Genomic DNA, 17,956 nt, shown 5'->3' with positions numbered 1-17,956 from the left:
GAAAGGATTTGAACAGGCATCTCCCACACCTCTCAGCACTCAGCTAATCACTAAGCTATGGGATATGCTGATGTGGTGCTCCTTCAGTCTTTCCTGTGAAAGCTGGATACATTATTAAATAGTCATTGGAGCAGGGGCACTGGACCCTGGCTCTCCATGCTCTCAGATAGTGCCCTAACCATCAGGCTACAGAGTCATTCTCACTCTCTCTCCCTGGCCCAACGAACACACCTACCAGATCAGGCCATGAAACATGATAGGCAGGTTTGAAGATCCTACTGGGCCTTAGGTGTGAGATAGGCATTCAGATGCCTAGAGTAAGGCAGCAAAGAGCATGCCCAGAGGCAGATATGTAGGCACCTAAGGGACTTTTACAGCCAAAATTTAGGCTCTAAGTGAGTTTAGGCTCATACAGAGCTAAGCAGCAGCTGAGCAGAGGGGTTTGTGGCTCCTATTCAAGCCTAAAACTGGGACTTGGGTGCCTAAATCTGGAGTTTGGGCACCTAAGTCCCTTCATGGATCCAGGCCTAAGTGACTTACCCAACATCACACAGGAAGTCTGTGGCAAAAGAGGGATGTGACTCCCACATCCTAAGCTAATGCTCTAACAACTGGACCATCCTTAACCTGGTATCTCTTTTGCACCTGAAAACAATTGCTAATGCAGCTGGATGCAATCAGGTGATTGGATTTATAAATATTGCCCTGTGGAATGGCTACTGAGGCTGCAAACTGCAGCTGATTCTAGGGATAAGTTATAGGCTGCTTTTAAAATTTGGTCCTAAATGCATTTCTGAAATTTTTGGAAAGGAAAAAAAAGTATGTATCAATTTGCTGCTGATGAAAGGGAGTCTAACAGCACCAGGTGTACTCTGTCACAGCGGTTCTCAAACTGTGAGTTGTTAGATTTGCTAGGGATTGGGGCTCAAGCAAAAGCCTGGGGGCTTCAAGCTGGGGCAGGGGCCTCAGGCTCTCCCTTTCCCCCCTGGGGTCATCTAGTAATTTTTGTTGTCAAAAGGGGGTCACAGTGCAATGAAGTTTGAGAACCACTGGTCTACCATGTAGCTTGATCAAAGCATTTTACTCATCATAGCCTTTGAGAGCCTGGCTATTTCCATTCTGCCTGCAAATTGTGCTAACCATCAGTTCACGTGGTGGTTTGTCTTTTAGGTAAGGTGTCTTTAGGGTGCACAAGGGATCAGGATAGGACCATCAAATGTATTTCACTTGCGACTGTAAGCAAAGTTTAAAGTGACCCACGTGGCGCGTTTCGGAAGTGAAAGCGACTGGCTCCAAAAGGAATACCAGCTAGTTCTTCCTGGGTGGGAGGATGGTGACTGGAACGTGGAGGGGAAGGTTGCATAGTGTTTAAGTGGAAAGGACTGGAATGTCTGTAAGTATAATAATCATTTGAAGCAAAGTAGAGATGGGCTTTTATTGCATCACCGAAGAACATTCTCAGTGGTTAAGAGCCTGATCTTGCAAGGTGCTGAGCACTCTAGCCCTGAATCAGCAAAGCACTTAAGCAGCTGGTTAATTCTACAGAATTTCAAGAACTGCTGCAGACCCCAAATACAATGGATCTTCTTGCAGAAAGAGACATTGAATTATCAAATCTACTCATTCAAATAGTTGATTGGTCAGAAAGACACAAGCAGACCCCTTTGCCTCATGACAGTGCAGGTGCCTTTGCCGGTGGCAACTCTTTGTAGAACTATGTGTGATATGATGAATATTGGCAACTCTTCCATAACCATTGTGTAACATCAATACTCCACAGTTACTGCAAGGGATAGATCAAGTCAGTAAGTGTCCTAAATTGCATTTTCTGCACTGAATATAAAAGAATGGGGGTTTCATTGCTTCATTTATTACTAACTGAGGGGAAAAAAGTGGTTGTACTGTATTAAAGAGTTTGAAGGGTTTGTTTTAGGTGAGCCTGGTTTTCATTGCTCAGAACCAGTTGCATTATAAGCCAAACTCACAATTACCAAGTAATACACATAGTGGTATCATAAACAACGTTCTAAAGTCTGGTGTAGCTGAGGCTTGCCCAATGTACTTGTTTCTCTGAAGACAAGTGATAAATAAAGTTACCTGTACCACTAGGAATTTCTACTCACTGCCCTAACTTTTTATTTTGACTAAAAATGTTAGAAAAGCCAATCCCCCTAGGTCCTGGAAGTTTGCAATATATTTGCACTGAAGAGTAGGTTCCTCAGATTCCGCACACATGAAGACCAGTACCATGTCAACCCTGAAGTGGTCGCTGAGGCCAGAAACACCATCCAGTGAACTACTGATCTTGTGTGACTCTACAACAAATACTGTAAATGTGCATGCCATTAAGAAATGATCAAGTGTTTCTCTCACCAACTCTGCAACTTCTCCCCTGGTATTTGTGGAGACAGAGGCAGCTTTGTTGGCTCCTGCAGTCATATGCTTATTCAGGTACTCCCCAGGCACATTAAGAAAACAGCTGCTATGTGTGAACAGCTGTGACTTAACAAATGTCTATTAAAATTATTTAAAGGCCTATATATTTATCCTATCCCTATTGCCCAAACCCCAGACACATTAAGGTCAGGGGAAGGGTGTAGGAGAATTCTAGGCCAAGGAACCATGTGAGGCTAGAATCCCAGTAACTATCTCCTGTGAATGGAGGAGCCTAGTTCCCTGGGAGGTAAAAACTCCTCAGCTGAAATCAGTAGAAGCAGCACTGAGTGCAATGGTCATTACACACCCATTGCCTCAGGACGTCTGACAGCAGCACCCCCTGATGGCTGTTTGCTGAGGGAAAGGAGGTGGGTGGAGGGCTGAGAAGAAGGCTGGAGGACACTCTGTAGAGAAGAGGCAGGAGACAGGGAGAGATTGGTTTGGGGGATCACTGAACTCTGAGACTAGGTATGGGTAAGTCTTCAATGGCAGGTGTAGATGAAGGCTAGAAAGACAGTGTGAGTGTACGGGCACATATTGTGTGAAACCTGGGATGAATAATCAGGGCCTGTTTTAAATGGGTATAAAAAAAGCAAGTCAATGGAGTTATGCCAATTTACAGCAGCAAAGGTGCTGGCCCTATCATTGTTACACATCCCCAGCTATGTACACTTCAGCACGGCCTCCCACCTCATTCTGACCTGCCTCATTTTCCCCGAAGTAGGGGCTGCTGATACCTCTACACTTCACCACCAACGTGCCTCTGTCACCTCAGCACCCCCTCCTGTGTCCTGTCTGGCAGGAGATGTCTCTGGAGGAATGGAAGGTCCAGGCCCCTCCCTTCAGGAGCTGATGTCAGCAGGGAGGTGAGGAGACAAAGAGCAGCAGAACTGACCTGCTTGTCCCAGGCTGGGGGAATATTTTGTGGGTCCAAATGATGACACTCTCTCTCTCTCTGCAGAGTCCATTTGTTCAGCCAACATCATTCAAGGTATTCAGCACTTGAACGCAGGAGCCAGGTCAAGTTGCAAAGATCTGCAGAGAAGTGTGGGCCATGCACAGGGGATGCACATTGGTTCCCTGCTAGTGTGGGGTTTGCAAGCCCCAGCAGAGCATGCTGAAACAGCTAACTGAAATATGATATTAAAATAATATTTAATAAATATCTCCCACACACCTCTAGGGGCTACATCTAAAATTGTAGAGAGAAGTAAAACTTAGCTGAAGCTAATTTTTAAGAAGCTTAATTAGCTGTCAGAAAGCTACTCCTTAACAGCCTGGCTGTGTGGATTAGGACACAGGAAAGGCAACCCACCCTTGGAAAAGGCAGGAAAGCCAGAGACTTGCCCAGCTGATGTGAGCTAAGTTCTGCTTTTTTGTTTTGATTTTAAAGCATTTTAATTAACAGTAGGCTTGTTGCTACTTTAACAGAGGGGTCCTGGGTCATAAAACAGCCTTCAGCTAAACATACTGAGAACACATAGAAAGCCTTACTCCAGGTAGTGTTAAAGTTGTTGCCACACAACAGTCTTCTTGAACCTTTCTGGTACATAGGACTTCAAACCCCTAAATGTTAGAAAACCAGGTGAGGCTGAGTTAAGGTCTCCCTCTCCCCAAAAAATGTTAGTGCTACAAATAAAAATCCAAAACCAAGTCTGCCCAGTTAAGTGTTGTTTCACACACAACCCAACCTTAACCCTAACCCTGCTCTCTCCCAGGCGGAATGCCAGCATCTTGTATCAGTCTTTTGGGAGTGGAGAATATTTCTATTGCCATTTCTATACCATCAGAGTGAAGATTGGGTTGTATGTGAAGCAGCACCTTACCAGAGCTTTTTCTAGTGTGTAATCTGGCCTTTCCTGTCACACTAACATTCTTCCTGGAGCTTTGTGGGAAGATGTTCCTAGATCCCAAGGCCAGAAGGGAACATTGTGATCATCTAGTCTGACCACCTGTATAACACAGACTATAGAACTCCCCCCAAATAATTCCTAAAGGAGACTGGATATTTTTCTGAACAATCTTGGTTTTAAAATGGTCTGTGATGAAGAATCCACCACAACTCTTGCTAAATTGTTCCAGTGGTTAATTACATTCACTGTTAAAAATGTTCACCTTATTTACAGTCTGAATTAATCTAGTTTCAAATTTCTAGTCACTGGATCCCATTATACCATTCTCTGCTAGATTGAATAAAGGAGTCTTCACTCATTGTTCCCCATGTAGGCACTTACAGATTAAAGGGTGGCTTGATTACAGACTCAAAGAGAAAATGATCACTAAGCCAAGTTTTCTAATCCTTTAATCAATCATTCTCTTGGCTCTTCTCTGAACCCTCTCCAATTTATCAACATCCTTCTTGAACTTTGGACACTAGAACTGGACACAATATTCCAACAGCAACCATACCTGTTCCAACTACAGAGGTAACATAACCTCTCTATTCCTACTCAAGATTCCCCCTTTTACGAATCCAAGAATTGAATTAGTGCTTTTGGCCACAGTAATAGGGCACTCACCCTCTTAAGCACCTCCAAGCAATGAGGTGCAGTATTATAGTCCTTTTCTCAGCCCTGGTGCCCCCCTGAAGGCTGACCTTGGTAGGTCTTCAGTGGCTTGACCCTCCAGCAACATCACCAAGGCCGAATGAACTCCATCAGGGGAGTACCAAAAAGTGCAATAACTAAATGCGCTATTTTACATTGCTAACATCTTCAGCCCCAGCCCTGGGCCCTTAAAATTCAGCACTTTGTTCAGGCTCCCAGATAAGCCCTGTCCCCTTTTGGGGTTTATACCACTTTACCTGTGGGAGAAACCTAGACCCACATACTATGCCAGGTTCCAACCCAGGGACCCCACACACAGTAGCCATATACTGCTTAGTCCCATCCATCACTGCAATTTCCCTGGGCTCCTTCCTACCAAGGCCCTTATTTGTAGTCCTGGCTTAGGGGCCTCCAGTTCTTCTCTAGTGCCAGGCTAGAAAGGCACACCCTTCTTCATTCCTCCAATCCCAGGTAGGAACTGACCTGCTAAGCTCCTGCAGCTACTTTTATTTGAGCCTGCTGGGCTCTGATTGGCTGTTGCTAGCCCTTCTGACCCTTAGAGGACTAGGTCACTCTAGCTCCTAAAATGGTTGCTCTAGTTAGGCCTCTCTAGGCAGGCCTAGAAAATCCAACTTTACTGCTCTTTTGCTCCTACCTTGCTGCTTCCTGAGGTGGAATGTAGCAGAACAATGGGGCCTCTATCAGGGAGCCAGAAAGGCCTGGTACACCCCATCCCTGTTGCACCAGGAACTCATGTTCAGCTGATTATCCACCATGACCCCCAAATCTTTTTCAGCCTCGCTGTTTCTTGGGATAGAGTCCCTCCAACCTGTAAGTATAGCCAATTTTCTCTGTTCCTAGATGTATGTTTAGTAACCCCTATTAAAATGCATATTGTTTGCTTGCACCTAGTGATCCAGGCCGCTCTGTATCAGGGACCTGTCCACTTCCTTATTTATCCCTCCCCCAGTTTTTGTATCATCTGCACACTTTATCAGTGATGATTTTATGTTTTCTTCCAGGTCATTGCTAAAAATGTTAAACAATGTAGGGCTATGAACTGGTCTCTGCAGGACCCCCTTGGGGTCAATGATGATTCCCCATTTACAGTTACATTTGAGACCTATTAGCCAGCTTTCAATCCCTTTAATGTGCACTTTGTTAATTTTATATCTTTCTAGTTTTTTAATCAAAATGTCATGTGGTTCAAAGTCAAATGCCTAACAGAAATCTAAGTATATTATGTCAACACGATGCCCTTTATCAACCAAACTTGTACTCTCAGCAAAAAAGATATCAAGTTAGTTTGACAAGATCCATTTTCCATAAACCCATGCAGATTAGCATTAATTACATTACCGTCTTTTAATTCTTTATTAATCTAGTCCTGTATCAGTTGCTCCATTATCTTGCATGGGATCAATGTAAGACTGACAGGTCTATAATTACCCAGGTCAGCCTGTTTACCCTCTTTAAATACTGGCACAACATTAGCTTTCTTCTAGTGTTCTGGAACTCTATGGTTTCCTAACATTTGGGAGTTTGAAGTTGTTCCTTCCAGAAGGAGGTGGGGAGGAGTAGGCAGTACTGAGCAGCGGTGATCTTAACTCCAGTGTTTCTTGTAAGTGAATGCATATTATAACTCATTTCCTCCAGCCCCCTGGACATTTTGCTATTGTCCTCTAACTACTTTCCTGTTTGTGGTAATCTTTCTGGGAATACAGTGCCCAAAATTGAATGTAACATCCCTAGCATGGTTGCACCAAGTGACCTACTCTTCTCAACCTCAGTCACGCAAAGGTTAACTTTCCCATAACAACTGACGCAAACTCCTAGTTCGCTGATGTAAAACATTGTTAGGAAATAAAAAAGAAATATCCGCAAATAACAACCAATCTGGTGGCAAGCGCAATTTGATGACATTTCACTTGCACTAGCAAGGCAACTTAAGAGAGGACCATGTCAGGGTGGACTCTAGACTAGTCTCAATATTCAGTCGTCCTTCGACAAGTCATACATTTTTGTAGTTTTTCCTCAAAACAGTCTCCCATTCCTTAATGATTGTGCTTATGCTATGTGCCAACTAGTCTTCTCTTGCACGGAGAGGTGAATGGAGATTTCTAGAGAACACTCAGAGGGAAATATTGTCAGAATCCTGGGACAATATCTCAGTTTTGTGACAACATTCTGGCAACCATATAACTGCAAAATACCAGTACCCTTGAACTTGAAGCCTAGTCGAGAAACAGGCTCCTTAGAAAGTCACTTAGCCTTTCTGTGGGTAAAATTTTGCAAAGTGCCCAAGTGATGTAGGAGCACAAATCCCCATGGAAGCTAAGGGGGTTTGGCACCTAACTTCCTTAAGCTCTTCTGAAAATCCCAGCATGTGCCTCTGGTTTCTTGTCGGTAAAACAGGACTGATAATACTTTCTTCCCACTTTTGGGTGCTGTGAAGTTTAATTCATTTATATTTGTCTAATGCAAAGAGATCTTCAAGGCCTCATGGGGCAGCAGAGCAGGACACATTCTTAGTGTAAAATAATCAGAAGTGTTGGTTTCCAAAGCTCAAAGATCACAAACTGATTAGCATAAACAGTGCCCTTAAGATGAAATTTTACACTAGTGAAGTGTGGTAATCATATACATTTACTGTCCAGTGTATGATGTTGCTACCATAAAAGACCTCTTAATTAGAGCCCCTTGAAAACAAAGAAGTAAAACCTGATTCAGAACCTCCCTGTATAGTTACATACCCAGACAAACATTCATCTTGTCTTCATATTTTCTGCAGTTTTTCAGGTTCTTCAAGATTTTTTTAATCTATCTTTAAAAGGCCACACTACAGAAGGGAACTAGCTTCAGATTGAACTTCACTTGTTGGCAACTTTTTATTCATATCATACAGACAGTTAAAAGAACAACCTTCCCACTGTTATTACCAGTAGAGCTGGGCAGGAATTTTTCAATGAAATGGTTTTTTTCATCTCATAATGTCAGTTCATTGAAACTGACGCTTTTCAAGGAAACGTATTGGTTTTGATGACAATTTTGTGGGGAAGGTTTCTCAGGTCCAGAGTAGAATTTCTGGAAGAGAGGGAAAGAGGGGAGGTACGGGGAGAGACCGACTGACTGACCGACCGACCACCCCAGAATAGCCAATAGCTCAGTAGTCAGAAAACTCACCTAGGATATTAGACCCACATTGAAGTCCTGCTCTGCCTGAGTGCTATAACCATCAGCCAAATGACTATTCTGGGCTAAGTCAAAAGGTGTAATATTCATTCCATTGTGGATCAAAATAAAATCTTGAAAGCTCAATTTTTTTTTTTTTACAAAATAATTTTTGTTTTCTAGTCAGTTCTGACAATTTTTGCTGGAAAATGCAATATATCTTTAACTTAATGCTCTTAACTTTAACTCTCCAGCAGACCTGTACCTGTTTAGACACTCTCAGTTACTAATAGGAGCAACTAACAACAGGTTTAGGATATTGGACCCTCCCACCTGTACAATATTAAATTTAGAGGTTGAAGGGGATGTAAATCCAACCCACCAATATTCATAATGTTTATGTTTTCATGCATTGACGTTGTATAGTGCTAATGCTGCATTGTCCAAAATAAATTCAGGATCTTTTAATTAATTTGACCTATAGGCTAGGCACAGCAGATGCTGCAATACTGAGTCCAGTTCTGTGTGCCATATTTTGAGAATGATGTGATTGAATTGGAGAGAGTACAGAGGAGAGCTACAAAAATGATAAAGGGTTTAGAATACCTGACCCAGAAGGCAAGGTTTAAAAAAACCTGGAAAAAGAAGAATGAGGGGGGAAACCTGAGAACAGTCTTCAGATATGGGAAGGATTATTATAATGAGGATGGTGATCACCTGTTTTCCATATCCATTGAAAATAGGAAGCACTGGAATAGATTTCCAAGTGAGTTCTGGAATCTCCATCATTGGAGGTTCTAAGAACAGGTTAGTCAAACACCTGCCAGATATGGTCTAGGTATACTTGGTCCTACCCCAGTGCTGGTGGCTGGCCTAGATGACCTCTCAAGGTCCTTTTTAGCCCCACATTTCTATGATTCAAAGTGAGACAGGCCTCTGAGGACTGGGACGGCTGTGAAGATAGTGGGACAGATGGTAACTCTGCCTTGGGTGTTCACGGATTGTGGGGGCAGTCATCTGAGCTTTTTATGGGAGAATACTCATAACTAAATTAAGAAAATGGAAAAGCTTTAAGGAACAATCAGCCTGATAGCTAATTGCCCCAGCAATGTGTACTATTCCTTAAGAGAGACATGATGGGTGAGGTAATAGCTCTTATTGGACTAACTTCTGTTGGTGAGAGAGACAAGTGTTTGAGCTACACAGAGCTCTTGTTCTGTATGGGAAACCTACTCGGAGTGTCACAGCTAAATACAAGGTGGAAGAGATTGATTAGCATAAGTAGTTAACACATATTTTAAGGGAACATTCAAGGTGAAGAGGCCCTTTACACCCCTCCAGTCATAGGGGGGAAAGGGAGCAAGGGATGGGAGGAGGCACCTGAGCAGGGGAATTGTTAGTGGGTTACAGATTGTTGTAATAAGCCATAAATCCAGTGTCTCTATTCAGGCCATGATTTTTAGTTTCTAGCAAAATTATGAATTTAAGCTCCCAGACTTATCTTTTGAAAGTGTTATGCAGGTTGATTTCTGGGGGAAGGACTTGACATCCAAGTGTGTGGGCTGGGAGCTCTTGCTATTAATATAATAGCCTGGGACCAACACGGCTACAACAACATTATATACTAATCCTTACACTTATTAAGCCTACTCTGGGCTTTTACCCATGTTCTACCACTGGTGAAAAAGTGGGAATTGTGTGTCTGAAAAAGTCTAATGTAGACACTGTTGGTGGCCTAGTGCCCCGCCACCCTCAACCTCATCCTTTAACTTTTAAAAAATGTTTGCTGTTTTTTGCAATTAGGGATTTCTGTTTATTTGCTCCTTTGTATTCTGGTTTCTCAGCAGCTCTAGTATCTCTGCCTAACTGTGCATATTGGACCCGATTTGCCTCTCTCTCACACAGTTTGACAATGGTGTAACCCCACTGCCTTCAATGGCAGTTTCTCTTACTTTATACTAATGCAAAGGGAGAATTGTGCATTAAGACTGTGTTGGACTGACCCAAAATTTTGTTACACCATATGCAAAGTAAAGTGTGGAGACCTTCGTGATTTCTGTAACTGGCTTAGTGGACTTTTGGGGGAAGGGCTTGACGACCAGATGTCTGGGCTGGGAGCTCTCACTATTAATATAGTTAAAAGAGGGAGAATTTTGGCAGCTGCAGGGAGTTGCAGCATTTTATATTTATTCCACTCCACTAAGGAGGAATGATAAGTAGGGAAGGGGTAGTTTTGGGCTGAGGGGGTTGCAACACCATGAGTACCCTGGCAATGCATTTTGCTCTCCATCTGGACACTTGGCACTTGCCTAGGGTTAGATCAGACACTAAGCCATAACTTGCTCTGTGATATCGCTATTAGTGGAACATTCAATTATTTTCAAAGGAGGGGGGCATGAACAATTGTATATTTAGACTTTATCAAGTACTGTACAAAACAGAATTTCAAAGTTTGGGGTGCCACCTAGTGGCAGCAAAACCATATGCTCGGTTTGCAATGGCTCAGGTCAGAAAACAGCAGAGAGGGCAGTGTCCACTGCTGGATTGCAGCAGATGATTAAAACAGGACAATGCCAATTTACAAGTTGTGTATTGTAAACAAATTTCTTTGCCAATAACGTCGTCATTAAAAATAAATAAATGTAATCTTTCTATCAGTCACTATTGATGCTGGCTGTTCACTTTCTGCACTTCTCTCAGCTTGGCCCATCAAATATCAAGGAAAACAGTCTCGCTCTCAGGTCCTCGGTATGTAATGTTTGGGCTGTAAACAATCTAGGGGGGTGTTTAGTTGTTTAAAAACAATATATGGATGGAAACATTTCTATTAGGTTGTATTTAACTAGATAGTGGGGTGACTGCTCTTCTTATTTTCCATCTAGGTCCTCCTCGCTCCTGTATCTGAGTACTTCCCGTGCATTAATTGAGTTGCAGAACATCTCTGTGTGGTAGAGAAGTATTATCATCTTCATTTGACAATGGAATAGCGAGACAGGAAGATTAAATGGTGTTCCCAAGGTCACACAAAAAGTCTATGGCAGAGCTGCCTCCAGATTCCCAGTCCAGCAACTTAATCACAAAATCGCCCTTCTTTTCAAATACACAATGTCCCATGACCTATATCTTTTAAGGCTTGATTCATGTGAATAGGTGAAAAGTATGTTTTCAAATGCAATTATCTTTCAATTTGTGATTTTTGCTATAAACACTGTGTAATAGTGTTCCTTAAAACTAAGCTTTGTCCTTTATTTCCTTGAAATATAGCTGGTTACCCTTTTGACAGTGTCCCTTTTAAAGAACACATTTAGACCTTTTCTGACTGTGTATGGGTTAGGGTAAAGGGTTCCTAAAGGAATTTCAAACAACCTAGACATCTAAAACTATCTTGGGCTAAATCATACAAAACCAGCAACATGTATTCATGTCCAAAGACTCCATTTAATGGTAGCTTCCAGCTTTTCTGTCCCAGCTGAAGCAACAGAATTGCTATTCCTCAGAATGGACTAGTAATTTTGAATTGATTTTAAAGGCTCAATTAGGGGCTACATAACAGCCCCATGGCTAAATTCCCAACAAGATAAAAGTTTACAGCATAGCATTAACTGCTCTCTTTCTTTTAGGTCAACTCTTGTGTAAGAGGTTATTTTACCTTGAAAAGCAGCCAGATTTATCCCGAGGCAGCAAAGCTGCCATTCAGAATTAAATGGAACCTGGAAAGTACTACCAAGTTAAAATTCAGATTTAATTACATGCATTATTAACCTTATTAAAGTAGACCTAATTTCAAAAATCTTACTGCTCACTAGTTTTTAGGGTTTTTGCATTTTTTCTCCACTTGAGCAATGAAAATAAATAGTCTAGTCAGTTTTACTTTTGTTTAGTCAGTTTAATCATTTTCATGTCCTCTTGCACTGGTGAGCTGTTGCAAATGTTGTACTTACATACATTGCAGGGGAATATTTTTGGTGGGGTTTTTTTGTTTTGTTTTTTATCAAAACTGATTCCACTGAAACTTTTTTTAAAATTATGTATCCATTTCTATTGCTATTCTGTTGCTTGCTTTTAAAATTTGAAAGTGGGCCAAAGTAGACTTGATAATGCTCCCTTTAAAATGTTTTCATATTGATTTTTTTTTAATTGACTCAATACAGGATCTATGGTGCATCCAATTTCAGAAAGCTTTTGCCTTTTAATGCGATAAATTTGACTGGTACATAATAGTTGAATTAGCTTTTGCAATAAGTGTAATATTTTATGTACAGGAAGTAACACTTAGCACTACTACTCAATGCTTAACATTTCACAAAGCACTACTCATATGTTAACTAATTAACCCTTGCACCATCCACTGAAGCAGGGTAACATTGCGTATTTTACAAATGGAGAAACTGAGACAAAAGGATGGGATCTTCAGAAGAACTCTGCACTGGCCTAATTCATATCACATTACTTCCCAACAGTAAGTGGCAGAGCTAAGAATTTAGAAGTACCTAGGCCTGAATCCATAAAAGGCCTTAGGTGTTGTGATGCAGAGCATTGCAATGCCAGCTAGGTACTAGAAAAATCACAGGGACACCACTGCAATCCACAAAGCCTGAGGTAGGGACCTAAGAATGCAAGCCACAAAGCCAGTGTGCAAAGTGGGAGCTGCCGAAGGCAGCCACAAGGAAATGTGCACGAAAGGGATGTGCCCTAACTCCCACTTCTGACATGAAGAGAGGTACCTAAGTCTGAACTAGTGATCCATGAAGTGGGGGAAGATGGACACTTCACTGCCTAAATTGTGTGTAGGGCCTGAACTAGTAGGCTAGCTATATCTACAACAGCTAGGGACAGGCTGATGCACGATGCCCAGTGGTTAGTGCACTCACCTGGGATGTGGGAGACTCAGTTCAAGCAGCCCTTCCACCGGATAAGGAGAAACTATCCTTTCAACAGGGATCTGCCACCTCTCAGGCGAAGGCTCTAACCACTGGACTATGAACTATTCTACTGTGGGTTTCTTCAATCTCTCCTATCAACATTGTTCCACTTAAATATTAATTGAGCCATCATGAATGACTCTACAATGAAGTGCAGTGGTGCCTAAAAATCTGGGGATTAGGCACCCAAACACTTTTATGGATTTGGGCCCTACAGTGGAGTCCTGTGCTCTAGCCATTAGAACACACTATCTCTACGCTCTAAAGCAGTGATTCACAAACATTAGCAACCCGAGGACACCCATTTTGATTTAAAATTTTTCATGGACCTCCACGCCCCACACTCAGCCCCAGTCCTGTCCCCACCCCACCTCTTCCTGTCCCTGCTCCAACCCTGCCCCTCCTCTTCGCTGCCTCTTTCCATCCCTCCCTCTGCTCCTTCCCCTCCCGCCCAGCGCCTCCTGCATGCTGCTGAACAGCTGTTCCCTGCTGTGCAGGAGGTGCTGGGAGGAGAAGTTGAGGAAGAATGGAGGAGCTGATCAGCAGGGCCCACAGACCCCCTAGAGTACCCTCATGGACCCCCATGGGTCTGCAAACCAGTTTGAGAAACACTGCTCTACTGGATACAAAGTATGCTGACTGTATAACAGAGTGGGACCACTAATTCATTTTATTCTCTATTAGATCTGTCAGAAATAGGGGGGGAAAAAGCACTATGCAGCAAACTGTGGACAACCGGAGAACTTTCTCTAACATGTTTGAGTTTACCTATCAGGTCAACCAGTTGAGATTCAGTCTTTGCCCCCTGTGGTAAAGCATTAAGTATAAGCTTCCAGGCACTATAAAAATCCAGGTTCTTGTTCCTTTCTTGAGGAGAATCTTTTTGTGGACTAAATGCTGAAAAGCATAGATTTCCTTTAAGATACTGAATGTGGGTGTCACTGATCCAACCCATAATGATATATTCATAGGCACATGCAACAAAATGTTCATTATCATTGTTATAACTGTCCTCCCTCTGTTTGTTACACCCACTTATCACATCTTGTCTTAATTCAGCTGGAAAGCCCACTGGGGGATGGCCCCTGTCTGGATGCTACTGATGTATAAGTAAACTTGAAAACCACATGTCCCTTCAGCATGTGGACTACATTTACTATTGTCCCTAACTGCTTATTTAACACATGAAGCCTTGAGGGCCAACTGTTTTGAAATACTAGATGTAAGAGCATATTTCCTTAATAGCTGGAGACCACACCATGGGATGTCAGAAATCTGTAGACAGTCAATAACATTATTGATGGGCTGAGTAAAAATACAGGACCAAACAGTCAGTATCTTTGCTCGAGTCACATATATACTTTAAATTCTAGCATGTGAACAAATATTAGTAGCCTTTGTTGCTGGCAAACCACCTTGACCTTCCCATATTACTAAATGGGGTGTAGCGGAGGCAGTACACACCATTTCCCAGCTAGATGAAGAGAAGGGTCCTGGGGTTTCCTTAGTATGGAAAAAATGAGAACCTCTGCTGTAAAGTTGCACTAGTGATTAGATTCTGAAACTACACCAGGCTGTGGTTACTGTGCAACAGGACATGTGCCAGCCTTGAAATTACCCCCAGACTTAAGCCTCAGAAATGTATGTATACAAGAAATCTAACAAACAAAAGATCAGAAGCAGCAGGTAAATGTCAGATACAGTGTTTTTAAAGCCTCAGACTGTAAGCCTCAGATTGCTTTTATTGTACAGGCTAAAGACTCAAATAGGGTTAGGTTACATACATTATTACACAGAGCATATGTGCATCAAGCTTGAAGTATCACTAAGCTTCCAAATCAAGAACTATTGAATGTCACCTAAATAAAAAGTTGGTATCATCTTTAACCTTTTTCATACAAGTCAAACTGATATTTCTTTATGTACAGATAGCATTTGCGAACCAGTTAATCAAAAAATCAGAGCTTTAACCATAACCCCTACAATGGATAACTTCATAACAGGCACTCCTAGTTTATGTACTGGACAGAACTTCATTATCTTGAAGACCAAAAACTGAGATTTTAAAGCAACTGATATTTTTACTTCTCTCAATCATAGTGTAACACAATGTCCTCCTGACTGAATATAGTGTATTGTAGTCGCCTTACTGAATGCAGAATGTTTTACTATGTGAAAAAAAGTTAGTGACTTATGGGTACATTAAGAAATAGCAATTAATTGTTTGCAAAATACTAATTTATTGATGTATTTTAACTGTGTAGCTCCATGCAAGGGTACACTTTACAAATTATGGAAGAAGTAAAGTTCTTTCAACAGCTTTTTTTGTATTTGCATCCTCTTTAATTCGTAGTCAGTATTTTAAAATGAGTTGTTCATAAGGTAAACTTATAAAGAATTACTTTTAAGAAAAGAAATCTTATATGAATCTAGCAGAACAAAAACATATAGAAGCTTTAGTTGTTTGAGAACGCAAAGTACGTATTTATCATAAGCAGCATACAATATCTGCATCAAACCCCCAAGTTATATATGCAGGAGAAGCCGCATACAGTACCTGCATGAAAAATCCAAGGAACATATTTCAGGTACACATGGTACCTGAAAATCTGTAGCAGCCCCAGAAATTAACTTAATAAGAATGACAAATGCCCACTGAATTTACAGTTTCTGTAGCAGAGCTAGATGAAGAATTAACAACAAAATACAAACATGTTTGAGGGAGCCCTGTTCTCATTTGCAAAATTAAATCTGTACAGTGCGTACTCAAATTCAGCACACTAGTGACATCTGCACTATGACACCACCCCAGCAGAACCATGCACTACAGGAGCCCTTCCCTAGACCACAGAGGAGAAAGCCAGCCATTTTCCCCTTGTGGCTGGCTTACATATCCTGACAGTGGTCTGCCACCCTGAGATAGTAGGCTCTAATGGGCTGGTATAAAGATCAGATAACAATTATGGTGCAGTATCACCATGGTTTGGCTGAATTTTATGGTTGAACTTCACACTTTTTCAGGTTTCTTTGCACTTAATTTGTCATTTCTTAAAGGCAAACAAAATACATTTACTTTAAAAGAAATTTATTTTCTCAAGTCACACACAGTTTTAAACAGATGTAGGACAACTTATTTCACATTTTGAGCCTTCACCAGAGCACGCACACACTAAGTCACATGTACAGTAAGTGTTTTTCTATTACAATTCTTCCTGGACTGAGATATCATTAAGGTGCATAGGCAGATGAAGACTCGCATTTTAGAGAGAATGGTTCATAAATCTGTATGAAAAATGACATGTAAAAACTTTTCATGTTATCAAAGTCTTTTCACAACATAAATGTGTTTAAAACAATTCATAAGCTTGATTTCAAAACAACAAAAACCCAGCCACCCTAAATCAAATAGAACATATTACCAGTATATATTCTTCCAAAAAAGATTCCCAGAACTTTAAAATAAGTTTCAAATATATACAGATTTATAACTTAAGTGCTCATTTGCTCTAATCTTTTATTCATGCAAGAGTTGCAACAGGAGAGATGTTTCTTACAGAGGCTTTTCTGAAAATGCAGTAAAACTCTTCACTCGTGCAAAGAACAAAGGGGTGTACATCTTGTCAATGTCAAAAGCAGAGACTGCAGTCTCACCAGTAGATCTACAAAGAATGTTACAAAAGTGAGTTACGTTCATCAAATATAAACTGCCATTTAAATCCTTCAATCCTGTATTCAGGCGAGTTATTAGGAGTAATCCAGTATTTTCATAATGCGAAGTGTGCACAAAGCCACAGACACACAAGCTAACCTGTATATATAATGCCACTTCATGTTGAAAGTACGACTTGTATTTTGGCTATCTCCTGTTTATCCAATATGTGCTTGTATTGTATTATTAATAAAATTATCACGATAAGCAATGGCACTCCACACTGAATTATACTTCCTACTCCTGTTATAGGATTCAGAATTTGGAATACAAGGAGGAGGATATTGCACTAGTAAAGAAGCCAGAGCTAGGAATGTTTAAAGTAAAAATACCATCTTTGCATGCTTCAGTGAGAATCATTAATCTATACTACAGTAAATATCTTATTAGCCTATTTAATGCTCATAGGGTTAGATTCCCAGTTATGTTCTCTAGCACATGAGGCTAGCCTCCTGACCTATACAGATTGATTTGTGCAACACTGTTGTTCTGCACCAGTATGAAATTTGCCTTTTGGCGGAAGTTAGGCATAAGGGCTATGCACCATGTAAGCCCTGTTTGGAGGGTTTAATTGGGAGCTAAATAGTGTGTAGCCACTGTGCTGTCCAACAAGTGAACAACTCCAAGAAAACACAATGTCACAATGTAAGAGTTACTATCTTCAAGGATAAATCAGGTTGAAAATATCAACTACTTAACTTCCCTGAAGTAGGATTCCTCCCCCCCCCCCCCCCCCCACCCCACACCATGGAGACAGTCATTCTGCTCATTCATGATAAACTGCAGGCTCACCGCACTAAGAACTGGTCCCTACACAAAACCTGAGCAGAAAACCTATACATGGGGAAGTATGGAAAGAGTTGGGGGGCATCATTCAGCATCAGGAACATCTGGATAGCCAAGCTATGGCTACTGCTACTGTAGTCAATAGGCAAGAGTAGTGACCACAGCCCTCTGTGCCCCCACAACTCAAAAGTCTGCGTTAGTGGGTATACCACTGGCCATCTGCCCATATCTCCCACAGCCAGACATAGTAGTTGGGCACATTACTCCACAGCACACAGGGGTTGGAGAGTATCCTTGCAGAGGCTCTTTGCAGCATACCCTGCTTTTAAGATTCACAAGCCGAAAGAAAAGAAAAGGAGTAGCTCTAGAGAGCAGAGGTTTTCCAA

The 17,956-nt window shown here is 41.5% G+C and overlaps 1 protein-coding gene and 1 long non-coding RNA gene across 7 annotated transcripts in view; one reads left to right on the top strand and one right to left on the bottom strand.

Annotated features, from left to right (window-relative positions):
* Positions 1 to 659: 659 nt before the first annotated feature.
* Positions 660 to 12,985, top strand: LOC122464954. 3 transcript variants are annotated; one of them, XR_006289420.1, is made up of 4 exons: positions 660 to 894; positions 2,412 to 2,451; positions 3,161 to 3,302; positions 11,036 to 12,985. It is a non-coding gene; the product is annotated as an uncharacterized LOC122464954 (long non-coding RNA). The 3 variants fall into 3 exon arrangements; XR_006289419.1 differs by lacking the exon at positions 2,412 to 2,451; XR_006289418.1 differs by lacking the exon at positions 2,412 to 2,451 and having other exon boundaries at positions 3,158 to 3,302.
* Positions 12,986 to 15,295: 2,310 nt separating this feature from the next.
* The window catches only part of FBXO9 (F-box protein 9), a 40,891-nt gene continuing 38,230 nt past the window's right edge, over positions 15,296 to 17,956 (bottom strand). For all 4 annotated transcript variants that reach the window (XM_043542368.1, XM_007055059.4, XM_027817422.3 and 1 more), the window contains one exon: positions 15,296 to 16,734. In XM_043542368.1, the coding sequence (XP_043398303.1) occupies positions 16,626 to 16,734 (109 nt within the window). In that variant the 3' untranslated portion in view covers positions 15,296 to 16,625. The remainder of the gene's footprint in view (positions 16,735 to 17,956) is intronic.

This window comes from Chelonia mydas, chromosome 3, assembly GCF_015237465.2.
Source record: "Chelonia mydas isolate rCheMyd1 chromosome 3, rCheMyd1.pri.v2, whole genome shotgun sequence".
Classification (NCBI taxonomy): domain Eukaryota; kingdom Metazoa; phylum Chordata; order Testudines; family Cheloniidae; genus Chelonia; species Chelonia mydas.
Note: the sequence above shows the minus strand (reverse complement) of the source record. Positions and strands in the feature narration are given on the sequence as shown.